Raw genomic sequence first — 18,714 nt, forward strand, 5'->3', positions numbered from 1 at the left:
AACACAAACATACATTTATGTGACAGTTGGTAATCACCAACAAAAGCCATTGAGCACATTGAACAATATAGGGATATCACAGGAAAATTTCCATCCCAATTCAAAACTGACTTATTCTATTAAGAAACCACATCTTTGCAACTATAACAACTCCATTTTGAACTGTTATGGACCAGTTATACTGAAAAGATAGACTGTAATAGTTAAAATTATGTGCATTGACCACAATTAAAACTTGCAACAAAAACAGTTCCTTATTTCCTCAGAGCAATTTCTTTGCACTCAGTCCATTCACAAGTATCTCCAAAAGTATCTATTCTACAGAAATTATTGGCACAGTTTTTGATTGCAACATCTCTTCAATCAATGTCCCCATTTCTCATGTATGAATCTAGGGAACAAGTGTAAGCAAAATAAACACCATGTCAGGTAGATAGCTTTAATTTTAATGAATCACTTTACACTGATTTTCCTACAAAGATCGCTGGAGACTAATCAAGATGAGTATTCCCCTAACATAAAACCAACAGTACTATCCTCATTATTGTCCCAACTAAAAACAGAACAAAATTAACCTTGGAGCAATCCACAGACACTTGATTCAGCCAGTCACTGCATTCACTAAATAAACCATCTAAGATAGAGGGAAGTCCAATTGAGAAATCAACAGAATTGTCAAAGATCGGAGAAGATATAGCTATAGCATTCGAAACAAATCATGTGACACAGAAAAGGATACTGACAACATTTTAATTAGCCGTTAGGTGATGCATGCCAGATCAAACTTGACACAATTTTCAAACAGCTAGAATGGGTGAGCAACACTAACTAGATAGAAAATTCAGTCTGTGCTGAGAAACAAGTTTCTACTAATAATAGTGGAGGTTCCTTCACATTGTTTTGATACTGCCAATTTCCTGGAAGACAGGCACTTGGCCACAAGCCAATGAAAATTTGTCAGAACTCACTCAGGTCAAAAGACAGGTTTCCATTTGGCATACAGCCGACTGTGCAGTTTTCCCTCAATATTTTTCATCATTAGTAAGGAGCTCACAAGGTATAAGATTTATTTGTTTTATTTGGAGATATAGCATGAAGTAGGCCCCATCAGCCCTTCGAGCGACACTGCACCAGCAACCCCACAACTCCGATTTTACCCCAAGCTAATCGTGGGACAATTTATAATGATGATTAACCTACCCAGTAAGTCTTTGGACTGTGGGACAAAATCAGAGCACCCAGGAAAAACACATGCATTCCACAGGGAGGATGTACAGGGACTCCTGCCAGAACGGCAACAGAATTGAACTCTAAACTCCGGAACACCCCAAGTTGTAATAGTGCTACACTACTGTGGAGATCATCATATATTTAACAAATAAAAGTACTGTACAAATAATTCTCTTATTAACTGAAAAAGTTCCAGTAAAAATATTCATTTCGTGGTTCACTGACTTTCAATAAAATTTGGATTTAAATGACCTAATTGGCTAAGATAATAAGTATTAAAATTATGATTAATGAAACCATTTCTGAAACTGAGATGGTCAGTGGTAATGCATTTTAATGGAATTAGGAATCATAATAATGTAAGGCAGGAACTCTATCAATTTCATTAGTTTTTTGAAAGTATTTACAAAGCAATTTCAGATTTACCAATGCATCATGCACCACAGATGCTTTAACTGAAATCACCATGACACATGGACTTCTATATAGAGACAGTGTAACCCTGTAAACTATGGAAATCTTGCTGTTGTCTGGAAGACTTCCAGTTTCAAGAGATATAAATCACACGTGTCAATCAATGGTTACAAATAAAATACAAACCACCGTATCATACATACTCTTATCTTACAACATCTTACAAGAACAAGGTCACTGTTGAAACATAAATAGTGTCCACTTTAATGAACTACATAAAGTAAGCAACATACATACAAACCAACAATCTAACAAAATTCTTAAGACAGCTCAGAACATATACAATTGTGGAAGGCCTCCTTTTGCTCTTACTCACTGTGAAGTCAAAGCAAACTTTTTTTAAAATGAGATCTAAGCTTTACAATACCATGCAAGAAGTCTTAACAATTTGGTTTCCTATTGTCTTTATATGGTACTATAATTCTAAGACTGTTGCTTGATAGACTTGGCCTGTTGCTCTCCTGACTTAGTAAATTTACCCAACAGATAATCTCATTGAATAAATACTACAAAGAGTCATTGCTTTTTGGAAGGAATGAAAAGAGCCTCACAAAAAGGAAAGAAAAAGGAGACCCCTCTTTAGCACATCTTTACACATCAACAGGTTATCTTGAGCTAGGGTATTGCTTCAAAGATGTAGAAGCTCTCTACTCAAAAGGCCATTCTTCATGTACAAGTTTAGAGTGCCTTAAACTGGTTGAATACTTAAGACTAAAGAGAACCACATCCATTCTTCACTTTACATTTGCACGTATGAAATCTACAACAGAGCAATCTACTGGATAAAAAATGTAGCTTGGTTTGTTTTAATAAGAGGGTATCAGTTTCATCAGTTCCATGACATGATGCTACTTTTCAAGTAGATTTTTTTTAAAAAGCTTTCTTTAAATGGTCTTCAATTTCCTTATTTAAAAATTAACCTAGTTTGTAGGCTACCACTTTTCTCTCTCATGTATTTATATTGAAACTCTCTTGATGAAACAACTGTTTAATTCAATAGTTTACAAATATTCTATAATGCAAAACAAAAAAAATCATGGACATGACAAACCAAACAATTGCAAATTGAAAGAGAGGGAGCTTAAATTTAGATTTAATTCCCACTCAAAATAAATTTTTTAAAGTATTTAAATATTCAGTTTTACATGTAGAAAAATGATTAAGTACCATTACCTAACATTATCCTTCAAACATGTACTCTGACAAATCACATATTGTATATGAAGTAAGCAAATGTAAAAGTCACAGGAACCATTTCATATGCAAACAACCACTAGATGGAGTACACTTAAAATTACTTTGTCTTAAAATATGAAAAAAGTATGTTAATCAATATACCATCCATGCACAACTATAATCACATTTACCATTTTATTAGTTATTAGCAGTAAGATCTATGGACAAATAATGTTTAGTAGCAGCAAATGCTCCAGATACAAGTCTATTTGCATGCATTCTCACAGTATTAACTTGAAAACAAATTCTTTCTGTAGCTTTCACCAACAAATAGAAAAATCAATTCAACGTGAAAGTGATTGCTCACATTCATTCAGCCTATTAAATTTTGCAGTACATTAAAATAAAACAATTTCAGTATGTCAAAACTAAGCCTCATTTGCATTTCCCAACTGTCTATATAACAACATTTCTAACTCTGACTTACCCCTTTCATAATATAAACACTGATTTTCCCCAAAAATATCAACAATGTACAAAAGTGCATTAAAGTTTAGTTTTTATTAATATGTAAATGAACTTACCACAGTTGTCAGTCCTCTTAAGAGCGCCATCCTTATGAGGGCAAAGTTCACATTTCTTGGGAAAAAATAATAATAGTCATGTACTGTACACCATTCCACATGTACACGAATGGCATCTACAGCTATGCTACACTGATGGTAGAATTAATCACCACGAATTAAATCACCTGTCATTTATTGAAATCAGTTTCAATCGAAACACCTAATCGTATACTTCAATAAGTCTATTTTCTATGCAAAATATTGTAAATTAGCATGATTTGCTGCACTGTAAACGTTACTTGATTTAGCATTTCAGTCTAAGCATCAACGTTGTGCAGAGCACATAAACTCTTCAAAACAGTACAAATGAAGTAAGATTTATTTTCTTCGTCCCAGAACATCTGCTGAAAACCAGTGCCGGAATTCAATGCATTCCCCATCCCCCACGTTAACAGAACACAACACTCGAATGGAGACGTTTTTGCAAAGAGCAAATAGGCTTTCAGATCCCTACAATTTTGGTATAATCAGAACTCAACCAGAAGAAAAATGAAAACGTGACAATCACAAAGACAAAAAAATTCAGAACTACATTATTTTTACTCTTGAAATATTAAAATAGAACTGAAAATGGACCTTCACACCAGAAATCGTACTGAGAGATCGATCCTTTGGTTTTGGAGAAAAACTGCCTTTTGCTGCCTGACTTGGTGAATGTTGTTCAGGTACTGTACTACATACTGCAAATAGCAGCATTTCGCACAGTCTTCCGCATATTTTATTTTCGTCACCTTGGGAGGCCGCTTATCATGTACTGAAAGCACACCATGATGACGGCACCGAATTCGCAATGTAATTCGTCGACCAATCGACATCAGACAACTGGGGAATTTTTTAAAAATCCACATTCTCTGCAGAACAGGCACGTGAGCAATATAAAAGGGGGAAGGGAAAAAAAAATCGCATCCAGCCACCTCAACAGCTTTGTTATGCCAGTGGAGCATTTTGTCGTAGTGTTTTGAAAAATGCGGCACGTGTTTGACAGCAGCACTATTCCATCGCTATTATTTAGCTATTCAAAATTAGAACTCAATTTATTTTAAAATATAAAAACAAAACAGAAGCTGACAGTAACATTAAAATGTTATGTATTATGATCAGCAAGGTATTTCCAATTCAGTCCAATTTTCACAATGAAGAATGTCATGAAATTGAAAAAATATATAAAAATTGCAGATGCTGGAAATCAGAAATTATTTATATATTTCATAATGAAATTTGTTTAAAAAAATCATTTACTTGAATATACCCCAGACCTAACTAAAGCACTGCCAGTAACATAGAAAACACTAGACTCACCACTCGGGCAGCTCTTTCTTGCGATTCACATTTTCTACAAAACCATGGTCCAGTAGGAACTTGCACAATGCCATAACATGCTGAAATTGTAAGAGCAAAAGTAATCTTATATGATCCATTCACCAGTCAACATTAAAGTAAATAAAATGCAAAAAGTAATGAATAACAAATCAAACATATTTACTGTGAAATATTTGCATACCTTTTGGGGGTAGCAGCATTTGTTAAGGTCAACTTGGTGGATATACAATTAAACCCATTCTTATATTCAATGTATGCAGTTTCCATAAGGTGGTTCTAAATTGCAGCCATGCATTTACATACTTAGATCAAATACATCACACTAACCTTCCTCAACTATGTAGTTTACTTCCAAGAATTGGTTATTGATTCACAAATACATCAGAATTTAGAAACCAGGTTTTTACTCGAGCAAAATTTCTACTTTCAGGAATACACTTAAGGAAGATAATTAAGAAAAAATCAAAAAATCAAATCAAATTAATACTTAGTATTTTCTTTTAAATACGTCATTAAAAGTTTACCCTAAATCATTCCCAGAATCTTGAGCTCTTACATAAATTGTCTTAGATTAAAAGCATACAGCAAGAAATGTCTTTGCTGCACACATTTTTCCCCACAAAATTAGTGATATTCAAGGCAAAAAATGCAATTATTTATTTTCCTGTCTTTAACAAAATCTACACTTAATAAAACAATTATTTTGAAACTTAACAGGATAAAACTATTTTACTTATTTGAAACTCTATGCAAACTGAGGTTAACATGGTTGTTGATTAGACTTCGCAGCTTTAACTGGCTTCAGAATTAAATATTCAGTACACTTCAAAACATCTAGTTAATTTTCCTCAGCCTGGTTTAATCTAATCATCATGCAAAAGCTTTTTTTTAAATACAGCACTTCTTAGAAAATCAATTGTTTTATAAACCAGACTTTTCTAATTACTGAAACCCACTTGTAAGAATGGATGACAGACAAAATTCCAAGAATAAAATGGCAGAAGACGGAAATAAGAAATTAGTATATTTAAAAAGGTACAAGTTAGAAGTCAATCCCATTACATTTGGAAACCCTTCAGGTCCAACTGGGTACACATTCCGATAGCAGAGTCAGACAATATAGTTACTTACAAACAAACTCATCAAAAATATTTTGATATACATATAAATGCAGCTAGAGGTTCATAAACATGTATGAAAACATTCAATTATGCACATGTATAGAGACATTCCATCTAAATACACAAAGATGCACAAGCACAAAATGTATACATGCGAATGTACTTATCTAGGAAAGCATTTAGCTGGGTGCAGGTTTACATAATTTAGCACAATGACCATTTATGCAGGTATGCACACATCCATATGCATTCAAGATATCCAAATCTGGCATTTATACAGAAATACAGATGTATGTCTTTATATCTAGTTATACAAACTTATCAAATACAGAAGCTATAGTGATACTTGCCAACATATGCTGCATATCCAAAGGCACATTGTGTAGAGAAAGTACTGCACACAAATATACAGCCACATGCATGCAAATACACATTGACAATGGGGCACTTTCCAAATCCATGACCTCCAACACCAAGTTGGACAAGGGCAGCAGATGCATGGGAACACTACCACAGGTGGATTCCCATCCAAGTCACACAGCATTCTGACTTATTCTAACTCAAAAATGACTATGATTTTTCTGTCATTGTCACCAAATTCAAAACCTGAAACTTCCTACTCAACAACACTGTGGGGCACCTTCACCAGAAAGTATGTAGAGCAGTCATACAATCAGAGATACAGCATAGAAACAGACCTTTCAGCCCATCAAAACCATACCCGCTATCATCCTATGTTAATCTCTTTTTGTTATTCTCCCCACATTCTCATCAATTCCTCCGATTCTACCACTTAACTACAATTTACAGTGGTCATTTAAACTACCAACTACCACGTCCTCACTGACAGTTCTGCAGATCCTAAAGGTGTGCTAGTTTGAAGCATAATTATAAATTACCTTAGTGTAGGTTGCAGGAAAATCACAAAAGAGTTACTGGGTACAAGTGAAAGACTGAATTATAGGGAAATATGTAGGGGAATTGGTTTAATCTGAGAGCTAGCACTCAGTTCATGGATCGAAAGGCATACAACGTTGCGAAGAAGTTTATAGATATGGACAATTATTATTGGCACTACTAATTACACTGTTATTCTGGAAAAAAATGCAGAAATGAGCACACAAAAAATTATCACACACTTATAGTACACACAAATATAAGTGTACGTTAGTATCCTTACAACATGAGTCTGAGTGGACCTGCACAAAAACTTGCCACATTTCACTACATACTGGATCGGATCAACAATGTAAACACACACACACTTGCGTATGTGTTCACCTTTTTATAGGAAGACACAACATATATATATATACATATATACACATATATTTATATACACACACACACTTATACATAAACTACATTACCCCAAAGCATCTACTACTAAAACCCATATTTATGCTTTGATTACCTCCTGACTTCACTATCCCAACATAAACTTGATGTCTTCTACACTCTGGGCATGATTCTACATTGCAAGAATACCCCTTCACTTGTTAACCTAAATTCTACCTTTTAAACAATTCTTCAGTAGAGTCAGTCATAGATAAGTACAGCACAAAATCAGACCCTTCACCCCATCTAGTCCACTATTTAAACTACTTACTCCTATCAACCTGCACCCAGATCCAAGCCCTCCATATCCCTGCCATCCATGTACCTATCCAAACTCCTCTTAAATGCTGAAATTGAGCTTGCTTGCACCACCTGCACTGGCAGCTCGCTCCACACTCCCACAACCTTGAGAGTGAAGAGGTTTCTCCTCATGTTCTCCTTAATCTTTTTCACCCTTAACCCATGACCTCTAGCTGTAGTCGTACTGAACCGCAATGGAAAAAGCCTGCTTGCATTTACCCTATCTATACCCCACATAATTTTGTACATCTCGATCAAAACTTCCTTCAATCTTCTACGTACTAAGGAATGGCCCTAACCTATTCAGTCTTTCCTTGTCACTCAGGTCCTCCAGTCCCAGCAAACTCCTTGTAAATTTTCACATCTAATTTTCACATCTTATCCTCAACTTATTCACACATTTCTTATAGGCAGGTAACCAAAACTGCATACAGTACTCCAAATAGGGACTCACCAATGTCTTATACAACTTCAACACAACATCCCAATCTTGTACTCAATACTTAAATCTATGAAGGCCAATGTGCCAAAAGCTTTCTTTATGGCCCTATCTACCTGCGACACCACTTCAATGAATTATGGATCTGTATTCCCGGATCCCTTAGTTGTAAAGCACTCCTCAGTTCACCATTCACTGTATAAGACATACCCTGGTTGATCCTACCAAATCGAAACACCTCACATTTGTTGGCATTAAATGCCATCTGCCATTTTTTCTAGATGATCCAAATCCCACTGCAAGCTGATAATCTTCCTTGCTGTCCACTGCATAACCAATCTTGTCATCCACAAATTTACTGATCCAGTTAACCACTCGATCATCCAAAACATTGATATAGATGACAAACAACAATGGAACCAGCACCTATCCCCGCAGCACTCAACTAATCACATCTCACCAGCCATAGAGGTAACCTATTACCACTCTCTTGCTTCTCCCTGAAAGCCAATGTTTAATCCAATTTACTATTCAAATGCAGACCAACATCCCACGGGGGATCCTGTCAAATGCCTTTTGAAGTTCATGTACACAACATCCACAGCCTTGCCTTCATCAACTATCCCAGCAACTTCCTTGAAAATCTCTGTAAGATTGGTTAGACATGACCTATCATGCACAAAGCCAGGTGGACTATTCCTAATCAGTCATGTATATCCAAACATTCATATATCCAATCCCTTAGAATACCTTCAAATAACTTTCCCACTATACTACTTACAGGCTCACTGGCCTATAATTTCCAGCCTTAGATCCTTTCTTGAACAGCAGTACAACACTAGCAATCTCCAATCCTCCGGTACCTCATCTGTGGCTAAGGATAATTTAAATTATCTCAGCTAGCATCCTTGTAGTTTCTGCACTCACCTCCCATGGGGTCCAAGGGAACACCTTGTCAGGCACTGAGGATTTATCCATACTATCCTCCTCCTTTGAAATCTGTATAGGGTCTATGGAGGGATTTGGGGTGCGAACTTATCTAACTTAGAACCTTGACAACTAAAGCAATAGCCACTAATACTGAAGTAACAGAAAAGATGCCTCAATGGAGGAGGAAATTACAAAAAATGGAAAACAGCAAGATCATGAAGGGATTCAAAAAAAAAGCAGGAGAACTTAAAACATCATCAAAATGGTGCTGAAACAAAACCCAACACAATCATCATTAGGGTTATGGGTAATGGAATGAACACACAACAAAGGCAGCTGTCCAAGAATAAAATCTGGATGTTAAAAAAGACATGAATGGAAGTTCAAGCAACACATACAAAATGCAGGAACTCAGCAGGCCAGGCAGGATTGCTGAAGGGCCTCAGCCTGAAACGCTGACTGCACTCTTTTCTATAAGATGTTGTCTGACCTGCTGAGTTTCTCCAGCATTTTGTATGCATTGCTTGGATTTCTATCATCTGCAGATTTTCTCTTGTGTATGAATGAGAGCGCAATGTGTAATAAAAGTGATGGTGAAGAAATGTGGTTGGAAGATTATTTTGGGTCTAAAATGCAGACAGCCTGATGCCATTCCAAGCAACTAACAAGAAGAAGAACTAAGTCTGTGTTTGAGAAAATGATGGGACCAAAATCTATTAGGGCCCAGATCCGTTAAGTGAAAAAAAAACAGTATGACAATTTTGAGAGGCTGGAACTGTCAAGAGTGGTGATGATGGGTGGTGAGGTAGAGCAATGTATTGTGTAATTTCAAATGGAAATTCATATTAAAAGTTTTCAAGTCATCTTGCTGAAGGCAACCATGAGAATCAGAAACAGGGGCTGAAGATAGATCTTCAAGGGAAGAAAGTGCAGGGGAAGGAAGAAAACAAATGAAAGTGATTCTCTAGCTGTAACTGAATAGATGAAATTGGAATCTGGAAAGAATGGACCTTCAGGCTGGTGGAGACACAAAGGAAAATGACCTGGTTAACCACATCAAAGGTTTCAAATTAATAAGATGTAGGGATAGTTTATGTCACAGTAAATAAAATAATACTAGTATATTTACCAATAATAATTTCAAGCAATTTAAACATGCAGCTCCATGAAAGAGTTAAGATTTTATAAAGTGCAGGTACATTTAAGTATGTAGGTATGCACTCATTTACAGTCCAGAGCAATCAGTGACTCTCAAAGAGAGATTTGAAGGTTAGACTGGACAAAAATTATAAAAGGCGTGAAGGACAGTAGAGATGTAGGAAAGAAGAAAAAGAAATATGGCCTGGTGGGCTGAAGGAAAGGGGCAGCTTCCTAGATGGTCTTGAAATATCTTTCTGCACTTTCCACATTGGAGAAAATAAGTAGAAAGGGGAGAGAATAATTTCTGAAGACATCTTGTAGTAAAGAAGCAAGAGCTCATCTATCATGATCATAAAATATTAGCAAGTTTTGAATATTAGGCTCCAAACAGCTTTATGCAGTCCAATCAGATCTAGAAACATTGATTCATGTTTGTGTAGCTTGTACATGGGAACAGCAAACTCCATCACTGGGAACAATCAGAGTGAGAGCAAGAATAATGGAATTAATAAGTATTGGGAATTCAAAAGTCAGAATATGGGTGAACTGACCAGTTCTTAAGAAATATTATGTCAAAAACAGAGCAAAACCCAAGCAACTTGGAAGGAAAGCTTCCTGTGGATGGGGGCACAAGGATAAGGGTGAGTGTAGGGGTTTGGCAGTGAAGAACAATACAATTATCAAGATGACTGAAATAGAAAGACCATATAAAATGGTAAAGCCAAGAAAATTAATATTAAGAGGGATCATGGAATTTCATTAAGGGAGATTAAGAAAGAAGTTAACTCAAAACAGTGTATGATAAACTGAGATGGAGATTATCAAGAACACAGAGGAGGCCAACACCTCCACCACTTTAACATGAACATGGCTGATTTATACTGACCTCAACTTCTCGTCTATGTCAGTTCCCTATAACTCTCAATTCTTTGATCCTTTAAACATTTTTTCTATCGCCACCTTAAATACATCTCATGATCTGCCTTCCACCACCTTCTGGGGCAAAGATTCACAATCCTGAGAGAGAAAAAAATCTAAGCACCTCAGTTTTAAATTATAACCCCATTATTTTGTAGATATGTTTCCTTGTTTTTTGATTCTCCTATTAGTGAAAACATTTGCCTGTCAAAACTCCCTTAGAATCTTATATGTCTGAATAAGGTCACCACTTATTCTTCTAAACTCCAAGGAATTCAAAGTCAAACTGTTTAACATCTCTTAACAGAAGAACCACATCATCCCAGGAATTAGCCAATGAATCTCTTTTCAACTGTCTCCAATTCCATAATATTTTTCAGGCAAGAGGACCAAACCTGTAAATAGCATTTCAGGTGTGACCTCCCCTAAACCCAGTACAACCGCAACAAAACCTCCCAACTCTTAAACTCCAACCTTTTCATAATATGAATTACAAAGTATATTTATTATCAATGTATGTATACAGGTGTCCCCTGCTTTACGCCACTTTGCTTTTGAAAAAGACTGTGGCAACCCACTTTCTGCGCAGGCGAACCAGCTCACAAATAGCCAGCGCACAGGGGGAGACTTTGGTAATGCATCTCGGACTTCATTTCCACCCGGAGAGGGCAGGCGCTAGGGATTAAATGCCAGCACCGAAGTTTGAATAAACTAGTCTCGAAATGACTTACGGACTGCGTGTCGTTATTTCAGCGCTGTGTGTAGTACATCGCTACAGACCTACATTAGTAATCTACTTTCGCATTTCAGAGGATTTTCACTTTTATGAAAATTTTTCCCATATAAATTAATGGTTCTTTGCTTTACACTATTTCAGTGTAAGAAAGGTTTCATAGGAATGTTCTACCTTTGTAAAGGGGGGGCAGAGACACCTGTACCATATACAACCTTGAGATTTGTCTCCTTACAGGCAGCCACAAAACAAAGAAACCTAATACCCCATTTTAAAAAATCATAAAACATCCAATCCACAGAAGAAAACACAAATCCTGTAAACAATGTAAGTAAGCAACTAACATTCAGAACTGAAGTTCACAAAAGAGAGTCCACAGCCACAAAGCTAGCCATCGCTGCAGCTGATTCAAGAGCCTGTTAGTTGCAGGCCATAGCCTCAGTTCAGCAGAGAGATGAGTACAGCTCATGCAGCAGCAGGCTAAACTGGCCCATGTCTTACCTCTGGCCCAACACCCTGACCTTTTCAATCTGGCCATGCCCTTAAATCGTCCAAACCTCAGGAAATTCCTTGCTCTCAGACCTAGTCCCTGCCGCTTACTCTCTCAGACCTGGGCCCCGCTGCCTCAATTCAGTCTGTATCTGACTTTTTCAATTCAACCCTGCGCTTGTATCAATCAAACCTTGGGTCTTTTTTTTTGCTCTCTGGCCCCAGCCTCACCACCTCACCGTGGTACTGTCACATCGAATCACTTCCAAATCTGTTCCAGCAATGGCCAAACTAGCTCATTCCTTACTCTCGGGCAGGGGCCTGGACCCCGCTGCCTCAATTCAGCCTGTACATGCCATGCTGCAACCACCCAGCACCTTCAAGACTTTACACTATAAAAATGCCTGATAAAACAGGCAGTTCAAAAACTCAACTCCAAAAGGGAACTTGTAGGCTATTGAGTGCTGTGGTTGCTTACCAGAAAAAGTGGGATTTAAAAGTAGTTTTGTTTGCTACTAGCAAGTAGTCACTGCTTCACCAATGTCATCTTAAACTGGAAGGTGTAAGCCAATAAGCTCTAACGTTCCCTTGACCTTCTTAACTAGTTGTTAAACCTGACTGCTAACATTCATATACAAGAAAATTTCGATCCCACTGAATGCCACTCATTAGCAGTTTCACTGCTTTTATTCAATATTCTTACTTTTAATTCCTGCTTCCTCACACTTGCTCATATTAAATCCCATTTTCCACATTTTCATTCAGTCACACAATAGAAAGCACACTGCAGAATCACAATACCACATCACAACACACCCTTTCACTTATTTTCTTAACTTGGAAATCTTGCAGTTTGTCTCCTTCTCCAAGAAAATAGGAAAAACAGTGTAAAACATTGAGGGTGAAGAATTTGAAGTAATTCACTATTTTCATCCCTTCAGACTGTCTTCACTGATGGCAATCCACATCAATACACTTCTTCCCAGCCCTTGGGCTCATAATTTATATCTCAGCCACTTACAGGGTCCCTCATCAAATGCCTTTTGGAAATCTAAACACACATCTACACATTCTCCTTTCCTTGACACACCTTCAAATAATTTCTTCAAATTTATTAAATAAGGGTTTACCTTTCATTCCATTATGTATCCTTTCCTAAATGGTTAATTATTTCCTCATATTAACTTCAGCATCTTGCTAACAACTTATGTTGAATTAACTGTTTTCCTTCAGTTTTTGAATAAGGGAGTCACACTGCCTGTTTACACATCTTCTGGTGCCTTCCCAAAAGTTTACAACTTTTGAACATTTTTAACCAATGGTTCACAGTGCCTGCAACCACCTCCTTTAAAACCTTGAGTGCATGACATCAGGTCCTGAAACCTGGCCTGCTTTTAACCAAAGATGAAAAGACAGACAAAAAAAGTTAAGATATCTTGGAGAGAAATATTTTTATTATATTTAACTATGTGGTAGAGGCTCACCCTGGGTTCTGTCATGGCCACGATGTCAATACAATCACTTCAAGAAGTCCAAGGCCACAAGTTAATGATGATTCCAGTTGAATGGGGCAAATGGTTGGAGATTAAAGTGGCAGGTAAACCACAAAGATGAATGAACAAAATTAGAACTGAAGGTACATACCAGCTTACAACATGTAAGAAAATTATGAGAATCTTCATAATTGGGAAAATCATAAAGGAGCAAAGGAAAAATAGGGTATATATTGTGCAAAATTAAAGTTAAGTTTTCGGTGATGACATGAATATGAAAACATGCAAATTAGTTTGTAAATGCATATTTGCTCATGACCAGGGTGACTAACTTACAGTGAACCAGATGCACGCAAACGGAGTGCAGAAAATGAAAGTCCAGTGTGTGCAAAGAGACCATAGAAAATGAGGCTTGGTAAGCCAGATGTCAAATGGTTGGATTTCAAAATAATTGTTGGAATTTTACTGCACTATGTTAGCAATCTTCTAGTACACTTGACTTGATGTCTGAAGGCAAAGAGGATTGGAAATCGATTGCTAAAACCTTTACAACTTTCAATCTGAATTTGAATTGCCTGGCAAGGATTTCAACAAGGCTGGTAAATTATCTATTTTGAAAAATCCTAAACCTATTTCCTCACTCATCCAATATTTTACACACCTATCCCTCAACCATAACAGCTGTCTCTTTTGTAAAGGCATTAATTCTGAACCATACCAACACCTTCTAACTCTGCAAGGTTAAACTCATCTAAAACAAGGAGATTAATAGGGTCTGTTATTGAACAAAATGTGAGGTGTTGATACCACATCAACTCTTCAGTTGTATTCATCGAAAATGAATTCCTATTTGGTCCTTTCTAGAATGCAGCATCTGGGTAAACACAAATTAGTACCTCCGGTCCTGCTTTTTATTTTTTTTAAATCTAAGTGTAGGACTTGGTTTTGCTTTCTGCCCATGGTGTTGGCTCACATATGGATCATAACCTCTGTTTACCTATCCTCTTTCCTGTAATCACCCCAGATATTTTAGAACCTGGCATCAGAAAGGTAAATCATCTTCAAGTCACGTTTTTGACTGAAGAAGCAATTTTGTCTCCTTGATATTGAATCCCTTCACCTTTCCCTGACTTTCCTCTTCACAACTTCTGTAAAGCTCAATTGTACATATTCTGCAGCTGAATTTGCCCAACAAGTGTGCAAAAATACACAGATTTGAATAAACATGAACAATGCATACACACAAACATAATGAAAATCAGACATGCACAGATACACAAGCAGACAAATTCTCACTCACGTAAGTATATATAGAAAAATGCACAAGCTCAAGGATATAAAAAATGAAGATCTGCAGAGACTATAAAATTTACATACACAGGTATGTGAAACGAAAAATTTACATAGAAATATCTAGTATATGTGCATACCACTGCACTCACATGTACACACATCCAACTATGTCCAGATCAATTCATACACTAAAGCCAAAACCATATCCATACACCTGTATGCGTGTACACCACTGGCTGTGCGATTTCAAAATAACATAAAGTGTGTATGATTATGCATGTACGAGGAAAATAGATACGTATATTAGATACTCATAAACATTAATAGATCTAGCTCGCCAATCTGATTAATTGCACCTAATTATCGAAATATAACAACTTAATTTCAAAGGCAATCTAGGAAGTTAGCTTTAATCGCTCTTGAAATGAGTTATTTAATAAGTAACTGCACAGGTATGAACAAAGGACATATACCGATTCTCCATCAAATGTAAAAATGTCCGAAATGATCACCCAAAGGTTTATTTAATTAAAAAGAACACTTTGATCAGACCTCCTTAGGCCTAAAACTGTATTGCAAAAGAAGTCCATACTGGGCCGGGCCTCGATCGAGGCTTCAGCCTTAAATGAGACCGGAGGTCTTTCCTAAAGCTGCTGCTGCTGTTTCTTTCTAAAATTTACCTTGATGAACGGCAACATTACAACCGTGTCCGTCACAGTAAACTAGGGGGTTCTCAGCCCAGCCTCTCTCATCTGAGCAAACGCAACAGCCGCCAATCATCTCCTTCATATTTGAAAAGTCAGCCGGAAGTCCACTGGAAACCATCTACGAGTAGAAGAGGAAAAAGAACGGGCAGAAAGGGGGGAGAAAACGGGAGTAGAATCTTGTTTTTGAAATTCACACCCCACATTGTTTCAGACCCATTTTGACGGGGGCCTGCCAACACACACAAACTCAGGCTGCCCGAGCAGCGCGAGCAGGCGCACTGACAGCCCACGCGGGCAGCGAAATTCAAACAGAGCGTGTTTGGAGGGGGCAGGGCGGAGGAATGGGAAGGTGCGCGAGAATGCTTCACGCGCAGCTGAAACTGATAACGGAAACTGCGCGAGCCTTCCAGCACTTGCGCGTATGTTTGTTTGCATGCTTGCGTGTGTGTAGTGTCCGGGGAGAGGCGGGGTGTTCGGCCATCCGGATGACTGACGGCTCCTGAGCCAATAGGCGGGCTGAGATCGGACCATTCCAGAACACGCCAGGCTGAGATGCCAAACTCGGCTTCCGGTGCTGGTCGTGTTTTTTTTCGCGCTCGCGCGCTCATTGATGGTGTGAATGGGCATTGTGGGTATATAAATGAGCCACAGCCGGAACGAGCGAAGGTTAAAGGTGACTCACTCAACCTATCGTTACCCACGTGAATCAGGCTAAGTAGTTGCAGACCCAACATTTGAGTTTCAGAGTGCTGTAGAGGGGGGATCTGGAAACTTACAAGTAGTTTAATTTTTTTCTCGTTTTTTTTCCTTAAAAATACGGATTTGCTGCAACTTTTTAAAGCTATAAATATGCCGGGAAATGCAACACAAAGAATAAAAAAACAAATTTTCATGTTGCGGTAATCACCCTGTTCACGGTAGGTTCGCTAAATTTGCAAAAAAAATACGCTACAAGCTTGTTAAAATATTTTACTTGATATACATGCATAACCAGATATAGAACAAACAACTGATTAGTTTATTAAAGTTTTTTTTATCTTGAGTCAAAACTGTTTAAATAAAATGACAATACTGAAATAGAAAGAAACGTAGGGATGAAATTTCTCAATGGGATGTGTTGGACATTGCTGACTGCAAACACGCTGTTTACAAAAAGCTTCTGCAGAAATCTTTATCTTTGTTGGTACTTTTCCAGATATCTATGTATTTATAAACAAATTAATGGAGTGTTTTGGATTCCACTTCCATGACATTGAAGTCAAAAATAAGGTTTACTTTTAATGTACTATTGTGTATTTTTGAGTAAAACACGATCTCCAAGTATTTACAAATTTGATTATCTTTAATTATATTCACTTTGTCAAGATTAAGTTTCTTTAATTTCTTAAGATATTATTTCTGATATTAAATCTTGCGAGATTAAAAGGGAATACCGCATGCTTTGAGACGATGAATTCGTGAAAACCAGTCTCTTTCTGCAGGAAACCTTAGAAAATGTGCTTTGTTCGATCCAGAATGTATTGAACTTCCAACTTCATTCTCATTGAAATCTTAAAAAATGAGATTTATATTTAATCTAGATGCTTACATTCCTTAAGATAATTTAAACAGCTAGTGACTAAAAATATGCAATTGATTTTCGAGGTCGGGAATGAATTCCCTTTGTTTCTGCCCTGCTCCCACGAACCCAGCCACGGCGTGTTTGGAAATGCTTACCTTCTGTGCTTTAAGATCGACAAAAGTGTTTCCGTGCATATTAGATCTCAAGAAGCTCGCCGACGGTACCTATAAATACAGCAAACGGTGTTTAATGCACGACATATTTTCCTAATCTTGTTGTTTCTTTAAAGGCTGCCTTGCCGAGCACGTTGTTGCAGTAAGTTGGCCCCCGCCTTCTGAATCGGTTACGTTACGACCCTCTAGTCCATCCTAATTCTGCGGCTGCCAGTCGAATTGAATGTCGAACTTTCAAAGGAAGTGGCCTACAACTCCATTAAGAACCCAGAAAATATTTTTTCTTTAAAATTTACTTTACTTTTGTATCTTTGATTGTTGCAGTTGTTTAAATTTGACTGAAGTTAACGCCTTTTAAACATAATCTGTAATGAAAAAAAATACATCACAAAGATTGTCCCCAAGTCCCAATATTGCAAAAGTAGCTTTTACTTTTGAAACAAATCGATCTGTTTCTGTTTATTTTAAGGCACAATCAATGCACTACCTTCAAAAACCTTGCAAAGTTTTAATACTGCACTGAATTGTGAATTCAACTGGGCAGAAGTAAATTGCAGTTCCGAATAAATGTTAAATATAACTATCGAAATTGTTCGCTCTACTCTGTCAATTTACTTGAACTTATAGAAACATATCTGCAAGGAAAATATGAATCTACCTCAACTTTATGACAGATTTAGAGCAAGAAGCGGATTTAAATTTGTCCTGTGCATGAGGACCAACTATGGGTTTTTTTAGATGCTGCCATCATTGGTTATTATACAGCCACAAGGTAATCGTTCACAAATTGCGCTTTCTAAAACTCCAATTACGTGTGAATTTTATAACGTGATTAGGAACTTAAATTACACTTTTCAGTATAAGCTAAGTGGTCACAATACAGTAGTAGTAATATAATTTCAACTTCTATTCTTTTGGATAGCTGTGCAAAATTGCGTAATGTAATATTTGTATTTATGTAAACGTACATTGATCGTCACAATGTATTGTTAGTTGAACACCGAGTCTATCAAAGTATTAGGTCTATCCACTAAACTGAACGACTAATATAGGTTGCTGAAAAATATTTACGTTTTAAATGCTTAAATTAAGGCAGGTTCAGTCGGATTATATCGAATTATAATGTTATTAATAACATTCGTACTTCTTGCCAACTGACTATGAGTTAACCATTTCTTACGTCATTTAACTGATTTATACTGCATTCGAAATTTGTCGCTGACTAAAATCCTCAACTTGCTTGCTTGGATGTT

The 18,714-nt window shown here is 37.0% G+C and overlaps 1 protein-coding gene across 7 annotated transcripts in view; it reads right to left on the bottom strand.

The window, feature by feature from the left end:
* The window catches only part of mllt10 (MLLT10 histone lysine methyltransferase DOT1L cofactor), a 288,461-nt gene extending 272,102 nt beyond the window's left edge, over positions 1-16,359 (bottom strand). For 2 of the 7 annotated variants that reach the window (XR_009512619.1, XM_059972114.1), the window contains exons 1-3: positions 15,701-16,359; positions 4,806-4,885; positions 3,465-3,519 (exon numbers count right to left, since the gene is read on the bottom strand). Coding sequence is in view for 6 of the 7 variants with exons in the window: in XM_059972114.1 (XP_059828097.1) it covers positions 3,465-3,519; positions 4,806-4,885; positions 15,701-15,845 (280 nt within the window). In the remaining variant the exon portion in view is untranslated. The remainder of the gene's footprint in view (positions 1-3,464; positions 3,520-4,805; positions 4,886-15,700) is intronic. The other 5 variants (XM_059972112.1, XM_059972109.1, XM_059972111.1 and 2 more) reach the window with 4 other exon arrangements.
* Between the last annotated feature and the right edge of the window lie 2,355 nt (positions 16,360-18,714).

Source organism: Hypanus sabinus, chromosome 6 (genome assembly GCF_030144855.1).
Source record: "Hypanus sabinus isolate sHypSab1 chromosome 6, sHypSab1.hap1, whole genome shotgun sequence".
Classification (NCBI taxonomy): Eukaryota; Metazoa; Chordata; class Chondrichthyes; order Myliobatiformes; family Dasyatidae; genus Hypanus; species Hypanus sabinus.